Source organism: Fomitiporia mediterranea (genome assembly GCF_000271605.1).
Source record: "Fomitiporia mediterranea MF3/22 unplaced genomic scaffold FOMMEscaffold_10, whole genome shotgun sequence".
In the NCBI taxonomy this organism is placed as follows: Eukaryota; Fungi; Basidiomycota; class Agaricomycetes; order Hymenochaetales; family Hymenochaetaceae; genus Fomitiporia; species Fomitiporia mediterranea.
Window position 1 is genome coordinate 507,693 of NW_006760395.1, and position 17,720 is coordinate 525,412.

Sequence of the window (17,720 nt, forward strand, 5' to 3'; positions counted from 1 at the left end):
AAAATTAGAAAATTTCTTTTAAATTTCTTCATTACTAGTACAGAGGAATAACAAAAAATTTAAAAGAAATTTTCTAATTTTGTTTTGAAATTATGTTTTAGATTATTATCTCTATTTATTTTAAGATTTCACAAATGAAGAAATGTTAACAATAATTTCTAGTTTTTGTATAAAGAAAGTTTTAAATTTTGTTTATAATTTTTGCTGGTCAAAAATGGGAAAATAAATTTCAAATAATGTTTATCATTATGTAAGTTATTTCTTAAGGCAAGAAATTGTGAAATGCCCCATGTGTCAATTGTCTCAGCATATTGGTCATGTGCACTTTTTATTGGCCAGTTCGATTGGCAATTTGCATTTGATCATCGAGTTTTCATCGTCTCGTCGTCTTGTTATGCATCTCCGCAACACCTTCTGAAAATAGTGAAAAGTACCATGGATTAATTCCTTTTGGAGGACATGATATCTATCTTTCAAGGGGCGGGCGTAGTGCCAGTTCTTCGGTCCACACGTTGACGCTTTCTCGAAACGACATGCACATCCATGGCGTAAACTAAGAGGACCATAAACGATATTTGTATATTCGTAATGGAGATGATTTATGCCTAGACGCGTACAATAGACCCCGACAGCGTCAACGGTCAAGACGATGCGAGCTTGAAATACGGAAAATTGGTTTAGGCAAGGAACTCTCACTGATTCAGTAACGCACTTTATGTTGGTATAATTCTTATTTGGTGCCCGCTGATGTCATTCGTGCTTTAAGCTCTAGTCAGGAATAAATGCACGCAAACCAGGCTTCATCTCACGGCATGCTGCTTAGTTCTAGCTCTCATCTATCTGCAACATCCAAAATCCGCTGAGAATCTACATCTGGTATGTCTGCTAAAGGTGTGGCTATCGTCACTGGTGCTGCTCAGGGTATCGGCCGTGGAATAACGTTGCGACTAGCGGCTGACGGATATGATATTGGTATCAACGATATCCCAGCAAAGAAAGCAGATCTAGAGGGGGTCGCAGAGCAAATCAGACAGCAAGGCCGAAAGTCTATTACAATATTTGGAGACGTCAGTAAAGAGGAAGACGTACAGAAACTTGTACGGCAAACTGTCGACGATCTCGGTGGACTCGACGTGGTGGGTAACCCACGCAGCTACTAACTCCTGACCATGTATAGTTCTTTTTTTAAATAACATTTTGAAGATGATTGCAAATGCCGGAACTGCTCATCACGGTCCGATCACGGAGAGTATGTACCTGTGTCAATGAACTCAAGTGCTGGAGGCTTGACGTGTTCATTTTCTGGATAGTGGATGTCGGCAAATGGGACGAAGTTTTCGATGTGAACGTAAAGGGAACGATGCTCTGTTACAAGTATGCCGCGATTCAGATGATCAAACAAGGTAGAGGCGGAAGGATAATCGGTGAGAACGGGTTGACGCCACGAGTATTATGGAATAGTTGACGAGTATATCTAGGTGCCGCTTCGACGGCGAGTAAACAAGGTGAGCTGTACCGTGACTATGTAGAATTGTTATTTAGCGTGATGTTTCTAGGCAAAGCGAACGTGTCTGTGTACGCTGCGTCAAAGTTTGCCGTGAGAGGCCTAACGCAATCAGCTGGTCTGTATTTAAGACAACAACTCCGTGGTCGCGTCCTAATATTCTACAGCCATGGAACTCGGCAAGTTCGGCATCACTGTGAATGCTTATGCTCCCGGTCCGATAGACACTTCCTTCCGTAAGTACTTCATGACATGCATTCTAATGAACAAACCAAAACTACTTTACACAGTTGGTAAATTCGATGAATACTATTCCGCACTAGCTGGGCAGCAGCGGGGTTTTTACACCGAAGAAGTACGTATTTTTCTCCACATGTTTGCAAGGTTCTCTAGCTTAGCATAATATTATTGTGGATCGTTCAACGTGCGGCAGTGGAAGAGCAAGACAGTCGTTGGTAGAATTGGAATCCCAGAAGATGTCGCAGCCTTGGTTTCCTTCCTGGTGTCAAAGGAAGCATCTTTCATAACTGGTATGTTGCACTACGAGTTTCACAACTAGTATGTCGTGTGCAGCCGGGCTAATAACAATCTAAACTTTAGGTCAAAGCGTAAGCTGTTGACTCATCATATTTTTTGGCGGGCTAATCTGGCCATTAATAGGTATCGACGAATGGTGGTGCGTACTTTGACTGAGACATGATAATATTACCGAAGATAAGGCGGGTCAATACTTGATTAGTATTGCATGTTTTGTCAAAGATATCCGATATGATTGCTAACGAATGAAATATCAGTTTGTTTTCTTCTAACTCTCTCTCTGACCAGACAGATTTCGCTCTTGTGCAAGACAGTAAATAGGGAGCAAGCCAACTGCAGAAACAAAGTCAAGAGGTATCGTTATCATTTGCGTCGTCTATTGAAAATCAGTAATGCTATGCACGATATCCAAGCAACAGGAGAAAGATAGAGAAGATAGGGTGAATAAATAAAACAACTATGGCAAGAGGATGCGCAGTGGAATATGCGACAGCAAGAGCATACATGGCATGAACAAGTGTGTTTGGAGAGCGCTGCAATGCAATGAGGTGGCAGTAACGAGAAAGACAGTAAACATTGGCAATTTTAGAAACGGAACGTTGTACGGCCCGGACCACCCGTTCGGTAATGGAAGCCACTACCACCACCGCCAAAGCCAGATCCGCCGCCAAAGCCAGAACCTCCACTAAATCCGCCTCCACCACCGAACTGCATGAAAATGTTAGCAAAGTCGTCTGGGTCCATCCCGCCGAACCCGCCGCCCATACCGGACGAGTTCATGGATCCGTCGACGTCTTCGCCCAAGTCGTACCTTCAGAGAGCAGTCAGACATGTTGATGTGTAACAGATACGTTATAAGAAGCAAAGCGTACCGTTGCCTCTTCGTCGGGTCCGAGAGGACTGAATGTGCTTCGACGACGAGCTTAAACTTTTCTTCATCACCACCTTTATCGGGATGATGTTTTAAGCTCTCCCGGCGGTATGCTTTCTTGAGTTCCCCATCTGAACAGTCGCGCTGCACACCTGGGGTTTTTATCAGACCTGTTCGTGGACGACTAAAATGAATGATCATACCGAGGATCTTGTAATAGTCTTTCGTTTTACTTCGCTTGAGGTCAGCTTCAGCTTTACGAAGTTCGGTCTGTAATGCTCGTTCGTCTGCTGTGGCCCCTTCAGAAGCGGCATGTTCAAGAGCAGACTTGAAATCTTGAACTGCTGCTTCGTATTTCTCTAAATGTAGTTGTATGCGGGCTCGGGTTCGAAGAGCTTTAAAGGAAGTCGGGTTGAGTTCTAAGGATGTCGTGATATCAGATAAGGCGTCGTCATGCCTGTCCACCTGTCGATGCCATGAGTCAGAAAGACGAACAAAATGTGGAAATATATACCTTCAGTAATGACGTCGCTCGGTTCGAGAGAAGGGTTGCTCGCATCTGGCCACCCCTTCCTTCTTCCTCTGAATCACCGACAATATCTAACGCTTCGGTATATTTGTCAATCGCAGTTTGCCATTGATTTGATTTGAAACTCGTGTTGCCCTCGTCTTTTAGTCTTTCCACAGCTTTTATTCGTTGCCTGAGCTTTTTTGCGCGGAGGTTATCCGGATCTAATTTTAAAGCGGACATGGCATGTTGATATGCACCAGGCAATTTTGCGGTAAGGAATAAGACAAGCCCTCGGAGGGCTAATACATCCGCTGAATTCGAGTCTCGTCGGAGGGCATCGTTTGCAGCGATGTTTGCTGCGTCCCAGTTCGCTCGTGCGAGTTCAAGCTCTATTCGCCAACACCGCCATTCTGAAGGAGCATCGCCCGCTTCACCATCAAGCGATTGTAAGCATTTATCAAGAGCCAGTCGTGCCATTGCCCAGTCTTTCCTAGATCGTGCACCCTCGAAGTTGCGAAGGTGGGCCTCGAGCTCAAGCACTTTTGTCTGTAATTGTTTTGCCGCAGCGTTGTTAGGTTCCAAGGTGAGGACTTCTCGCAGGGCGGAAAGTGCAGGTCCTGGTGCACCAGTGGCGAGTTGACAGCGCGCGAGGCGTATTAAGGTCTTTGGCGAAGGATCTGAAGATTGTAGGGAAGCAGCTTGTTGACAATCTGTAAGAGCAGGCTTGAATCGCTTCATAGCCATGTACGCGGCCGCTCGGTTTGTCAAGTACGTTGGTTCGGAAGGTCGTAGTTCTGTTAGAAAGTCCAATTAGCCTTGCACTACAATTAATTCACAGAGGAACACACCGATTGCCTGGGAATAGAGACCAATGGCCTTGTCGTAATTCTTCTCCCGAAACACGGCATTCCCTTCTTCCTTCAGTTGTTCTGCTCGTACGACAGGGTCGATAGGTGGCGGGTCGGGCTCTACGGGACTCGAACTCGAAGGCTGCTGCGACTCAGGCACCTCTGCATCGGGCGTTGAGAGTGGCTTAGTGCTCTCTGGAGACGTTCTACGCAAAAGAGCGAGATACTGTCAATAAAATTGTCGTGCCTTTCAATAGCGTTGGGGTTACCTACTTGTCTATTCCATTAATACCAGTAGTCTCTGTACTTTTCTCGGAGCTTTTCTTGCTCTCGGTGCTCTTGCTCTTTCTGAAAGCCATGTCCCTGGTCCACTGTGTGGTAAACAGGTATACTGAGGAGGGAGAAGGGAGGGGTAAGCTAAGGCACAGTGACTTAAGGCAGGCCGTGAAGCAGTGCAGCGTCAATCACTTATTTCCCACGATTAACTGTTTTGTGTATTCTGCTGCATTCTTTCTCTTTCTCTTTTAGTCTCCGCTACCCTTTTCTGTATGTTACGTCCATCATCATCATCATCATATCGCCTGTCCTGTGCTGGACTTCTTGTGTGTACTCGGAAGCAGTTATCCGAGTACGGTACTTGTCTTCTTGCTGGTCGCGATGTCGCCTCACCGCTTTCCGTTCCGCGTGTTCGATAGGCGACTCTGGTGCTGCCGGACTTCTCCCTATCAGTGTTTCTGAATACTCTGAAAGCATATAAAGAGACCATATGTTGCATCACAAGAGACTTCTGCAAGGCCAGCGATATGAGGCTACTCTGCTTTCTTCTGTTTGCAAGTTGGGTGGGTGCAAGCCGGGCCGCCGAGTCAAAATTCCACGTCCCGCGGCTTCGTGTTCAAGAACGTCTCTCTCCAGTTTCCAGAGACGTAACAGAACCGAATAATGCGCTTTTTATCGATGTTGGTGCTTTTGCCAAATATTTACCTCAAACCTCTAATGGTCAACTAGATGCTTCTCGACCACTTCGGCAACTCCACTGAAACGTTCAAGAACCGTTACTGGATCAATGGCACGTACTATGAACCTGGAGGACCCGTTTTCAGTTAGTAGCAAAAGTTTTGACCAGTGCTGTACTGTATTGAATCATTCTCCAGTATTTGATTCTGGTGAACAGAATGCAGAGCCACTCTTGCCTTATTACCTACAAGTACGTTCAAGGAATATCTTCTAGACAGGCGGCAATCAACATGTGCACTAGGAATACCACGGTTTATCTGCTACGATGCGCTTAGCTAAGAGATACAGAGGACTTGCTATTCTTTGGGAGCATCGTTTTTACGGAGCATCGCTCCCATTTCCTGTCAACGCAAGTTTATTTTATGCTGCTCGAAGGCAACATCAAAAGTAACTCTAAACCAGGAAAATACTACATTTGACCAATGGAAGTATTTAACAACGGATCAAGCTCTAGAAGATGTCGTGTTCTTCGCAAACTCTTTCCCCACCTCGTCTAACGATCCCGCAAGTCAACCGGCTATTCACCCGTCCATAACTCCTTGGATTTGGCTTGGTGGGTCCTATCCCGGAGTACGAGGTGCGCTCATGCGCGTCCGAAACCCCGAAGTTATTTTTGCATCTTGGGCATCCTCCGCTCCCGTCCACGCGCAAGTCGATATGGCCTCTTACTACAAAGCTGCCGAACGCTCACTCACTCGAAACTGCTCTGCTGACTGGGTAGCGGTCACGAAATGCGTCGATCAGGTTTTGAATGGGACGGATGAAACGAGGCGCGCGGATATGAAATTCGACCTTGAATTCGCACGTTTAAGTGGAAAAGGTGGCAACACGACTCTTGCAATGAACTTGACCCGAGAAGAAGCGGCGAAGATTAGTAACGTGGACGCAGCAAGTATTTTAATGGATCCCCTAAATTTCTACCAAGTTTGTAGTGTTACTTTGTTGGACCTGTAGCATTGAGCTCACGACTGTTTACAAGTATTACGGTTTCGCCGAGTCACTCTTACCATTTTGCAACCTACTGGAGACGCAGAACTTCACAGCCGATCCGCTTGAATCTGGTATTTCTAATGCACATGGCATCCAGGCTGCGTTTGACGCATTTCTGGCTGCTCTTGCTGAGCTCGATTACGATTCTATTCCCGGTGAACCAGATGATCCCGTTACAGATCGGTCATGGATGTGGCAATACTGCTCAGAATATGGTTCGTATGTTAGCGCAATGTATCGCTGCGCTGAACTATATTCATGATTGTCTGCCTGCCAGGATTTTACCAACGAGGAGACCCCAATAATCCTCTTTCTATTGAGACCTCATTTCTTTCTCTCGAGCTTTTCCAGGAGCAATGCAATTCCGCTTTTCCAGTTGGGCTGCCGACCTCCCCTGCAGTGGACCACATTAATAAGTACGGAAGCTGGGAGATGAGTCCTTCTAACGTGTTATTCACAAATGGAGAATGTATGGATGTCTCTTCCTGGAGAGCACGTGTCACTTTTAATTACTTCACTGATTAGTTGATCCGTGGCGTACGATGGGACTCGCGTCCATTGAGACAAATTCACCACACAGACAGCCAAATCTCACTGTCCCTGAGTATGTTATTTTTCTTGTTTGCTCCCTTCACCAGTTTTAGAGCGCATACGTTCATCACAGGTGCAATACATCACCGACATACCCCAGCTTTTTCGGGCTCACATATGCAGACATGGTCCACGTGTCCGATATGCGCGTCCTTTTGGTTCCAGATGCGAACCACACGGACTTCCGGACCGTCGGGTTTTACAGTCCCGTATCTCCCGAGCCGTTCTATGCTGGCGAAGGTCTCTTTCAGCTTGCCCTTGACGAATGGTTCCCATGCTTCCAATCACAAGTCAACAAGACGATGACTCAGTGATTGTGGCAAATAAAGCGGGCTCCTAAGACGGAACAGCATTTTTCGTATTCAAAACCGTTCTCGCTTAATGGGTGCTTGCAGAGGGCAATACTATGCAGACTTATGTTGTAGGCAACGATACGCTTACAATAGCCTTTATTGTCTTTACTTCGGATTAATTCTTTACCACATAGATTTGAGATGAAGACGAGCACATCCTTTTAAATGACCTTTGCAAGCATTTCAAAACACTACATTAAAGTCGGAAGGTAAATGCGTTCAAGCAACCTTTTGCACCTTTGTCATAAAACCCGCGTCTCTGTCCTTTAGTGTTCCTAAGATCCCGAGATACAGGAATCTATTGCCCATTCGTTGTGATCTATAGCAGTCATTGTCGAGCCTGTTAAGGCAGGATTGTTCCGGAAGTTCATCGACTCTACGGGAGCTTCATGAACACCATCGGTCATTCCACCGGCAGAGAAAACGCCTTCTTCAAGTGTACGCTGTTGGCTTATCAGAACAAGAACGATGGTCGGATATATTCCCTATAGAAGTGACATGGTGAAAGGCATGGGATGGTACTGTTGATACCGGCAAAATAATCCTTACAGCAATCTGAACATGAATACGCGTATATATATCACCCAGCGTCCCATGAGGAAGACGGATAACAGAAGCAATGATAGCCAGGATCTGTATCGACATTTGTTAGAACCATCAGCATGACCTGTCTTGAAAACGCTTCAGGTATCCGTAGTGCTCACCCCAGAAGAGCAGTATAGGAGCCCCGATTCGATAAGGATTATAAAGATGCGTTCGACTTTCGTCCGTCTGTTAAATCCCTGACCAAGGTCCTTACGGTATCTCCAGGCCTTGACGCAAACTATTGATGTTGCGGATAGGTTGGCAAGGAACGACAATGCTAGATTTACCACTTGTGTTACTTCGACAATGGCATCGAGGCGGGCACTTCTGTCGGATCCAAGTATAGTAGTTCCGATCCTGAGAGCGATAGTAAGCAGGATTGAGACTGAATGTTGATTAGATGACTCTGTTAGCTTCCTCATTCGATGAAACTATGAAACAATCTACGGACCTGAGGCGCAAATGAGAAATACGATTGACATAACAATAGTCTTCCTACCCGTGTCTCTGCATAATACCGCAGCTCTCCAGATAACAACCCCATCCGTGACAATATACTATTAATGCAAAGGTTACAAAAGACAGAATGTCAGGTAAAGGAGAACTGACGTTAAGAAGAACAATAGCACGGAACAGTGGTAGAGAAATCGCTGGGTCTTGGGGTCTTGGGGATAGCAGGCGGCTCTTAATCAGGGAGATGACGCTGGCAATTCCTCCTATCCAATATCCAGTGGTGGTGCAGAACATGAAAATCGTAGCACTAAACATGATTTTATTCGTTCGTGATTTTAGCCCTCTACGTCTGCAGAAGAATGACAAAATGAACGGCGACCTCAAGTGAGGATATGGGTATAACGTACAGAAGGATTTGCAAAGAGACTGGCATCATAATGCAAAATACACCTAAATGTTCAATTTTCTGCTTTGCAGTGCTCCGGGAGAGAACACATAAAATGTGAATGCATACCATAGAAGAAAGTCTGGCAAACGAGCTCAACAGTTCCGTACAATACGGCCAATCCTACATCGCGCTGTGACGCCATAATGACGGCTCGACCTGCACAAGCTTCTGACGATTTAAAGGATAAGTTTATGTGGGTTTGATACAAATAACACGAAGAACGAGCCTTAAGTCGAGAAACGTGTGTACATATATACCTCTGAGATGGGGCTTCTTGACAGTAGCGAGTGTAACCACGGGAAAAATCAAAATACTGGATTAGAACTTCAAGAGGCAAACAGCATCCCTTATGGAGGGATGTGAACTATTAAGGGATGTACATCATTTGATGAACAACGGGGTTTGTTGGGAATCAACTTCGGATGTCATCCAAAGAAAGAAGGGAGCATAGTGTTGTTGCAACCACAAGTTCATCCTGCATACATTTCTACATCGTTGCTTCCTTGCACACAGATTTAAAATAGTACAATGCACGAAGACCATATGAGGACAGTAGAGCAGATAATATCAGAATCAATATTTGCATTTAAGTGCAGATGAAAGGTGAATGCTACCTTGCACAAGTTGACAAGTCAGTCAAATGTGGCAAACTTGCAGCATTGAATGGATCTGTTGGCGTAGTACTCCTTGTACATATTGGGTGTTATATGCACAAAAATTACCCTCCACAGTGTTGCTCCAAAGCGAGAATGTAGATCATCAGTATGAACAATGTGTCCACGAACCAATTATGGACTCATCACTGTACCTTGATAGATGCTCCAAGGCATCCTGCAGACTTGACTGAAACCAACAGTTAACAGTTTCCCATATCAAAATAGCTCAATACCCATAGGAACCTGAAATACTCGGATGAATCCTGTAGCTTGATATCTGAGAAGCCTTGAACAAAGGAAGTAGAGGCATCTTAAAGCAGTACCTGAATTTTCCTGGAAAGGGGGATAGATGGTATAAGAGCAATGCCTGACATAAATAACGCACAATAATCGGTATCCACAAACTGTCCGACGTTTGATCCACTGATCCACTGTTACGCCAAAGCAGAAATCCTTGATGGTTTGGTCAGTACTAGTGATATTTGTTTCATTACAGAGCAAGTTCAGGCATCTAGCATCCTCTGCGACCCGTACGCTTGTTGCTCTCCACATGACCAACTTGAAGTTTCCAAGACGGAGAATAGCAGCATTGAACACGGATTAAATTTTAGGGGAATTTCGGCAAGAATGTCAGTCCTATTATACACTGAAACAATGCATATCAAGACAGAAGATTCATGTCGCAAAGTTAAACGGATTCCTGAGTCGTATCATGATCGTAACGCAAAAGGTCTTGAGTATACCCAATGGCTGCTGTTCTCACTTCCTGAGATCCCGAAATGCTCACAACGAATTAACTTAGATCCTACAAAACTGTTAGTACATCAAACCCAATCATGAGACACCATCGTACTTGATCCTCGATACGGTCCCCGCGCGCCGCCTCAGCGTCCTTTGTAACGGTTTATCCGTACATTTCGTGACAGCATCTGATACATTCGGTGATATGGTGACATGCACAGGCTCAAGATGAGAAGGCTGTGGATCCAGATTACCAACACTGTCAGAGACGGTGCTGGTCTCACTAGTAGTACGCCTCCCTAGAATATTTAGTCTTAACAATACTGCTCATGTTATTTTCACTCTACGTACCTATTGTTGAGCTTGTATTAGAGCTAATCGCGCTTCTTGAATCCTGAACCATCACACTGGTGTCATAGGGAGATAGGTAGAGCGATGCATCTTTAGCAGTGTCATTTTCACCATCGTATCTATCCCTGCAAGTTGTTGGGGTCTTGATAGATGGCGGCAATTTAAGACCTTCCTGCCACTTCTTTATTAGATCAGAAGGTTCCTTGACGTGTGAGGATCCGAGTTGAGCAGGTGGAGATAACGATGCAGAAGGAAGATGACTGGCAGGTTCTAAACTCAAAAATCATGCCAGACAATATCTATTAGGAATAAGACACACGTTTTCGTCCGTGGCGATGGCCGAGTCCGCCGTCGTAAGTCAAAACTGAACAACGATCAGCTAAGGATGCGAGGATGTGAATACACAGTGTTGAATTACTCTGGAGTGTCATTTTGGTTTCCAACAGTATCCAACGACCAAGTTCTCTCTCGAGTGCGAGTGGACGCCCGCCGCGTGCTCCGTTGTTCTGCTATATAATAAGAAAGACAGTCGTTTGAGCAAAAGAAATAAAAATCAAAGAAGGAAGTTTACCACCCGCGATTTCAGACTCCGCTTGAGTAGGATTTTCGGGCTCACGTGCACTTGCTTCATGATCCCCTCTAGTCTGTTGCTCTGTGCCAACTTGCGCGTTGCCCATTTTTTCATATGCTACAGTGCTATCGTCCTGGCCTAAAATTGACGGCTGCCTCTGGTCAAACACATTTGGGGTTTCGAATGTGCCAAACGTGTCGTCATGCCACTGTTTCCCGGGACATTATAAAGTTACTTTTTTACAGATACTGTCTGCATACCTCGGAATTATACCGCTCTTCGTCGGATCTGCGACACAGGAACTGCAAGTACGAGACAACATCTGCCATAGGCCTCCGCGAAGGTGGATGCCTAGACATCGTTGCATGCGCTTAATTGGCGAATAATATCTCTTCGAATTAAAGCACCCACCATCTCCATGAAACGACGCAAATCCCCCAAAGCTTTTGATAGTAGACCGGCCAACTGAAGAATGTACGAGGGCATTCCGGTGGTACACCTTGCAATATCGTGAACATAACCTGTACGTCGCGTTTTAGGTACGAATAAGGAACTTGTTCGGTAAGGAGTTCCTGGAAGAGGACGTTCAGTCAAGGGATATCGATCGCAAGGCATGTAGAATATCTTCACATAGACCGTCATTCCGAAAGCCCATATATCGGACTCCATCGTATGTTCTGCTTGAGGTCCGGAGCTAATGGCGAGCAATTCGGGGGCCATCCAGCGGACAGATCCTCTAATCCCAGTCTGCGTGCTGGTCTCGCCAAACGACTGAGATGCGGCGATCATTCTTGATATCCCAAAATCGCAGATGCGAGGCGCACCCGAGCGAGATACCAATACATTATCCTGTACATGATTACGATATCAGGGATTTCCTTCAGGTTTGGACTTATTACAGCTTACTGCTTTTACATCGGAATGAATGACACCTTCATTATGGAGATATTCGAGACCTTCTGCGATACCCAGAACCTAGTAATCCGCTCATTAACGATCGCCCACTCTTTCAATGTACGATTGATAAAATACAAACCATACGCAATAGATCTGCGTGTGGATGTGATTGCATGTATCGCGAGACTGTTCCATTTTCCATCCATTCTGCAACTAGTGAAGGGTAGTCACCCTCGATCACATAGCCGAGGAGAGGTAAGATGTTCCGATGGTAAAGTTTTGACCACACACGAATTTCCTTTGCCAGTTGCTATCATGATGCTCATGAGGATATCTTCGTAGTAACGGATAAACCCTTACTAGGATCTTATAGTGAACTCACCTTAGCAAAATCGCGATCACTCTGGATATGCACGCGCAGTCTCTTTATAGCGACTCTGTACATGCAGACACCTCTCGACATCCATCGACCCTGAAACACGTCACAGAAACCTCCATGAGCCTTGAGTACAGGGCCGTCATGTTGTATCTGGTCTGAAAGGTTCAAGTGCTGTAGGTTCGACAGCATGGAGTGGAGGACATCCCCGGAGCTGCGCTGAGACCGGATGCTGTCGACCATGTCGAAAGATCAAGGGGGAAGATTGCTAATCAACCTAAGCATAAGTAATAGGGGAACGAGCATAAGAATATGAGATTCCCTCCAAAGGCGTTGATTTAAATCATCTGGACCTATCTGCGTTGCCGTACAAGGACGCAGAGGCCCTGACCATCATGATTCTCCGATATACACGAGGGCCTTATTATGCCATACGGAAGTACTAGAAGCCATTTGGAAAGCCCATGAGGCAAAACCCGATTCTCATGCATTCAGTTGTAAGCAGAGAAACTGATAAAGCTGTGTTCGATAAGCGCCCGTCAGACAAGCCAGCTTTTAAGTACAACACGAAAGCAAGACACCAAAACTCTAGTACAGGTCGAAGTCCGAGTCCCTGGATGAAAGTTCAATCGAGTTCATGGATGAAATGGTGGAGAAAGCCAGGATAGAGGATTAACACCGATCGGGGATTCGGACCTTGGTCATGCAGACTACTACTAGTAGCAAGCGCTCACAGGCCCAGTCTTATCAAATTCAGATCGTTTATTCAGATCATCGTAGCTTAACTGGTAACGGCAATAAACTGCACTATACACATAGATCAATGAATGGAAGAAGCAAGCACTTACAACATCCACCAAAGTGTGTCATAATCAAGGATTCTCGTCAACTTTTGTCAACGCATAGCTAGCTTAATCCATACGCAAAGTCTGCCGCTTATACAGCCTGCCTCGGCCGCGATAAGTAATTTAATCATAGAAAAGCAGTCAAAAAGTCTTGTAAATTGTCTGAGAATGTGGCGTTAGTACTGTATACTTACTAAAAAAATTAAAAGTGGAGCAAGTAATAGCAAATGACACAGACTAGCAGTGGTCGTGGATATGCGCAATATGCTGAGATGCACATAAATGTAGATTGGCTCAAAGAAGTAATCTTGTTCCTTTGTAGGTTGTCAGCCGAAACCCAGAGTGTCGGTTATTAATATTGTTGACCTAATAACACTGGCATTAGTATTGTTGATAAACTACTCCATGTATAACTAGTTGGAAGGCTTGGAGCTCGGCGTTGTCAGCATCAATATTGGAGTCCACGATAAGAATTTCTGTAGGATTTAATAAGCATTGTAGGATCACTAAGTGCGTAAAAAAATAAGCGCACTGGTACTCCAATGATCAATCACGCAGAAAACATAGGTGCAAAGAATATAATTCTCCAGCTCGCGATACATACATACATAATATTTCATATACATTTTCCACGTACATTTTCTCGGATTTTACTCAGCAACGTTTCAAAGCGTACATGCAGCATGAGGGTGTTATAACAGGAAAATAAATACCATAATGGCCCTCGCAGAAGTCGATTATTGTTTGGTTTGTTCTTTACAGCTTTCACGCGACTGGGTTCGTCAAGTTAGTATCCGGGTTGAGATTCGCATAGTCTGGACACAGTCCCAGCCAATCAGCTGCGCAAGAGGAAGTAGTAAGCAACAAGACTTTCTGAAAATGATTAGAACCAACTTACGACCAGCCGGGTCAAATGAAGGGATGTCCTCTGCAGCTTCAGCGAGTACGACAGCCAATCCTCCTTCCAAGTGCCAGTTAATGTGACAGTGGAGGAACCAGGGTCCAGGATTATCCGTCATGAAGCGGAATGTCACGTTGTCTGTACCGCCTCCAATGCTAACTACATCGCGGCGGACAGGATTGACAAAGTTATAAGACGAGTTGCCTGACACGCGAATCACGTCGAACGCATGGCCATGCAAATGAATGGGATGCTTTAACACAGATGAGAATCGCTTTTAGAAAGCAAGTATAGTGCGTACGTTCCCGCCTCCAGGGAAGTTGATCTCAACGACTTTGTTTCGAGGAAGATTGTATACAGAACCTGGGGGCAGAAGCTGGTTTGCGTTCGTCGTTCCGGAAAGAATCTGAAGCAGAACGGGCACAGATGGAGGATTGAAGGGAACACCGTTAATTTCAAATTGGCCATCTGGGCGACTAATTTGCATCTGCAGCGCAAGGTCTGCGCCACCGACGAATGGCAGGCCGGGCTGTTAGGGCACCAGGTAAATGTTTGATTGAAAATGCCAAGAGTACTAGATGGGTGTTTACTTACAGCACCCGGATTCTTAATGGGCTGTTACTGGCGTAAGTATACGATTCAGTTATAGATGCCCGTGGAATAAATGCAACATACATGGAGATCCGCCTCATTCAGTACGACGGGATTTGCTGTTGCATTTGTCGTCGGTTCGGCGTCTGGGGCACCGTCATAACGCAGGATGGCTGAATTGATACCACCGTCCGTGGTTGATCCTGCCGGTGACGATGGAACCGCCCTGATCCCTGGATTTAAAAAGATGAAACTCGATTAGCGGTTGAAAGACAATACGGAGCAGTGGCTCACAGTAATTGTCAACAGGCTGATCCATTTCCACCTACTCTGTGTCAGAAACAGAAATATCCTAACTATTCGGCGAACGTACCACGACCGAATAACGCTGAGCTGTAAATATAAAAGTGGAGTTAGGAAGTTCCCTACACATTCTAACGACTGATACTGACCCGCGAAGATGTTCAGAGAATCAACCGTAACTGGTTCCGTTTCTTCGCCGTCCGCTTCAATAACAGTCATTTTATGACCATCAAGCGAAACTGTGAATCTTGGCATCTGATGAGTACCTTGTTTTCAATCAATGTGGAAAACGTACGAGGGGAAACAGCTCGCAGCGATAAGCCTCAATCGGTGACGTTTTCCTGGCTGTGCGCGTACAACAGCAAGATCACCGCCGGCGCTTGAACGGCCTTTCCCGTTTATCACAGTGGAATCTGGGACGCTTTATTGCTTAATTCAGTATACAGAGTCAGCACGAGAAGCGGAGTGACGCTCACGGAGTGCCGTTAGTTGGGTTGGGGAAAAGGACTGGTGCAATCGTATTGTACCAATCCGAAATCAATACGATTGTAGACTCTGAACAAACGACCACAATCAGATCTATCAAATAATAGACTCTAAAAACAATAGAAATGCCAACCGTCATCAACATCGTACAGTCCAGCGTGAGGATCGTTTGGGTCGTAGATGACCAGCGGCCCACTAAGGAAGAAGTCAGTAGGGTTCTCGAACCAAGTGTCCGGAGCTGAAAGTCTTACCGCAAACCATCGCAGTACTTTTCAGAATAAAAATTTAAGGTTAGAGTTCACGGCAGAAGAATTTTTGCTCACTTGAGTGGAGAGATGAGAATGATACCTGCATTTGGAACATTTAATTGCAAGCGCATACAGAGTACAAGAGTAATAAATGCTCACCAGTATGTTCCAGTTTGGTCTGGGACGCTGAAATTATACCTGGAGAATTATTTGTAACATTGACCTCAGACACAGTTGGTAATAATAACTCACAAGAAACTATGATCCGGCACGATTGGACATCTAAACGGTAAAATGAATTTCATCAAGCATGCTTTGAGTGTACAAAGATTACACTCACTGAGTAACGAAGGCAGGTCCGTCTGACTCTGGAGTATGATGTTGGAACATTCCATGCCAGTGCTAAAGTGTGAAGAAAGACACTAAGTTCCAAGGTGAAGTACTAGATTCAGATGCGGGACACACAATCGAAGTTGCCCTTCTCATTGTCGGGTCGGTTAGTTTATCTGTAACCCTGACCTGCACATGTCCAAGTCAACAACAATTCCGCCATCTGCTGGATTCATGATAGAACGAGTCCACACCAGGAAGCGGTCGCCGAAATTGCCAGAGATAAGTGGTCCTGGAAACTGCCCTTCAGCAGTCACGGTTCTGGTTGAGCGTAAGTCATACGGAAGAATTACAGGAATAATCCTGCGTGAAACTTACGAGCGACTAACACCATTAGGAGCTAGCTGGGCATTCTGGATGGTCAGATCTCTGACGACGTCGGCAGCTTCAACGGGTGGAGAGCGTCGTAGGGCGATCAGAACCAGAGGGATCAAGAAGGCTGAGTAGAACATTGGGAGTACCGGTCAAAGTGAGCAGGAAAGAATGGAGCTACCGCTGAGGAGAGTTTGGGTAGCACCAGCAGTCTACTTATACCGAAAAACAGTCTCTTTCTAAGCAATGTGCATAGGTAATTCCGACATCCATTTGCAAAACTGCGACAAACACGTTCAGACGAAGAACCCACGACATCGGCTCCGGTAGACCTAGATTGATGGTCTTCTGATCTTGGCACACCCTGCGTGCGAGAACTTTCATGTTGAAGAATCAATGTCAAAACTGGAGAATTGGAATTGTGAGAGACAAGTAGACCCTGAAAAAACTTGAATGGTCTCAACATAGTTCGGAGAGCCTATGTTATGATGCGTGTGCGGAGCGGAGCAGAATTTCCGCGTCGTGAAAGAATAGATAGTCCATTGACATGCATTGGTTGAAGGAACTAGCTAAAGTCGCTCAGGTCATAGGTCATGACAGAACCGGCCATCCCGGACGTGACGTAGACATTGCATGCTTGGGAATCATGATTACGCTGCATTCTTGGTAGACATAACATCTTCGAACAGCATGGATAATTTTGTTGGCCTCGGGACGAAGAGATAGCGGCTTTGAGCAAGTGTACAGTGCGGACGCCAGAACCAACATGCACTTTGAGGCAAGCCTTGGTACACGTCCAATTAGGATAAAGGCTTGCTGATTCGACGTTAAAGGAGCATGCAAGTGGATTGATAGAACTAGAATGCGCGACGTAGGCCTTCGAGAGGGAGCTAGGCCGAGTGACGGTCACTTATGCAGTTCCAAACAAATGTCCATTCAACGGTTCACAACTGAAGTAGTCGCACGTGGTTTTTGTCTTCCTCGTTTGGGAATGGAATCAGGAATCGACACTCTATGATTACTCCATTCGGCTGACGAGCTTCGACCACCACGCGTCTTCGTTCGTGCCTCAAATTTGTGTAGTTCAGCTCGCGAATCTGTCTCTTTTCTCATGTGTCTTGACAAGTAAGCTCAGAATCCGGCAGCGGAGAAGTGATTCGTCTCCGTTCAATTCAACGCGACTAACAGTCAGAAGACAGTGGTCGGATATAACCTCAGGGACAATTCTAGGACATTTCCGGCTGGCGAGAATGTCTCACTCTGTACAGATCTTCTTTCGCGTCAAAAAGCGTGAGCTTCTTGTCCCGTTAACGTGGATCGGAGGGAGATCCGCCAAGCCCGAACATT

The 17,720-nt window shown here is 45.5% G+C and overlaps 6 protein-coding genes across 6 annotated transcripts; 2 read left to right on the top strand and 4 right to left on the bottom strand.

Annotated features, from left to right (window-relative positions):
* The first annotated feature begins 684 nt into the window (after positions 1 to 684).
* Positions 685 to 2,228, top strand: FOMMEDRAFT_127477 (NAD-binding protein). Its single transcript, XM_007269431.1, has 10 exons — positions 685 to 1,136; positions 1,204 to 1,249; positions 1,311 to 1,424; positions 1,479 to 1,505; positions 1,557 to 1,622; positions 1,672 to 1,740; positions 1,795 to 1,859; positions 1,938 to 2,034; positions 2,105 to 2,112; positions 2,165 to 2,228. The coding sequence occupies exons 1-10, from the start codon at positions 879 to 881 to the stop codon at positions 2,195 to 2,197; spliced, it is 783 nt and encodes a 260-aa protein (XP_007269493.1). The 5' UTR covers positions 685 to 878; the 3' UTR covers positions 2,198 to 2,228.
* Positions 2,229 to 2,488: 260 nt separating this feature from the next.
* Positions 2,489 to 4,657, bottom strand: FOMMEDRAFT_142514 (DnaJ-domain-containing protein). The gene is made up of 6 exons (XM_007269432.1): positions 4,545 to 4,657; positions 4,272 to 4,477; positions 3,427 to 4,217; positions 3,116 to 3,377; positions 2,914 to 3,064; positions 2,489 to 2,852 (listed from the first exon to the last, which is right to left on the bottom strand). Exons 1-6 carry the CDS (start codon positions 4,628 to 4,630, stop codon positions 2,627 to 2,629), a joined length of 1,722 nt encoding a protein of 573 aa, XP_007269494.1. The 5' UTR covers positions 4,631 to 4,657; the 3' UTR covers positions 2,489 to 2,626.
* Positions 4,658 to 5,276: 619 nt separating this feature from the next.
* On the top strand, positions 5,277 to 6,919 carry FOMMEDRAFT_92057 (peptidase S28; the record flags this gene model as incomplete). Its single annotated transcript, XM_007269433.1, has 7 exons — positions 5,277 to 5,370; positions 5,423 to 5,475; positions 5,527 to 5,638; positions 5,674 to 6,105; positions 6,218 to 6,490; positions 6,553 to 6,744; positions 6,801 to 6,919. The coding sequence occupies 7 exons, from the start codon at positions 5,277 to 5,279 to the stop codon at positions 6,917 to 6,919; spliced, it is 1,275 nt and encodes a 424-aa protein (XP_007269495.1).
* A 575-nt stretch (positions 6,920 to 7,494) lies between these two features.
* FOMMEDRAFT_159616 (uncharacterized protein) lies at positions 7,495 to 8,847 on the bottom strand (the record flags this gene model as incomplete). The annotated part of the gene is made up of 7 exons (XM_007269434.1): positions 7,495 to 7,704; positions 7,769 to 7,852; positions 7,924 to 8,189; positions 8,256 to 8,361; positions 8,414 to 8,606; positions 8,665 to 8,707; positions 8,772 to 8,847. 7 exons carry the CDS (start codon positions 8,845 to 8,847, stop codon positions 7,495 to 7,497), a joined length of 978 nt encoding a protein of 325 aa, XP_007269496.1.
* Positions 8,848 to 10,867: 2,020 nt separating this feature from the next.
* Positions 10,868 to 12,540, bottom strand: FOMMEDRAFT_30730 (kinase-like protein; the record flags this gene model as incomplete). Its single annotated transcript, XM_007269435.1, has 8 exons — positions 10,868 to 10,962; positions 11,070 to 11,232; positions 11,285 to 11,375; positions 11,436 to 11,596; positions 11,655 to 11,873; positions 11,931 to 11,999; positions 12,061 to 12,231; positions 12,304 to 12,540. The coding sequence occupies 8 exons, from the start codon at positions 12,538 to 12,540 to the stop codon at positions 10,868 to 10,870; spliced, it is 1,206 nt and encodes a 401-aa protein (XP_007269497.1).
* A 1,367-nt stretch (positions 12,541 to 13,907) lies between these two features.
* Fmlcc3 (laccase) lies at positions 13,908 to 16,542 on the bottom strand (the record flags this gene model as incomplete). The annotated part of the gene is made up of 19 exons (XM_007269436.1): positions 16,380 to 16,542; positions 16,256 to 16,322; positions 16,137 to 16,190; positions 16,012 to 16,073; positions 15,924 to 15,953; positions 15,831 to 15,869; positions 15,747 to 15,771; positions 15,675 to 15,691; positions 15,557 to 15,618; positions 15,414 to 15,492; positions 15,233 to 15,358; positions 15,087 to 15,184; positions 15,008 to 15,027; positions 14,929 to 14,959; positions 14,719 to 14,867; positions 14,638 to 14,658; positions 14,345 to 14,572; positions 14,041 to 14,296; positions 13,908 to 13,981 (listed from the first exon to the last, which is right to left on the bottom strand). The coding sequence occupies exons 1-19, from the start codon at positions 16,511 to 16,513 to the stop codon at positions 13,908 to 13,910; spliced, it is 1,572 nt and encodes a 523-aa protein (XP_007269498.1). The 5' UTR covers positions 16,514 to 16,542.
* Between the last annotated feature and the right edge of the window lie 1,178 nt (positions 16,543 to 17,720).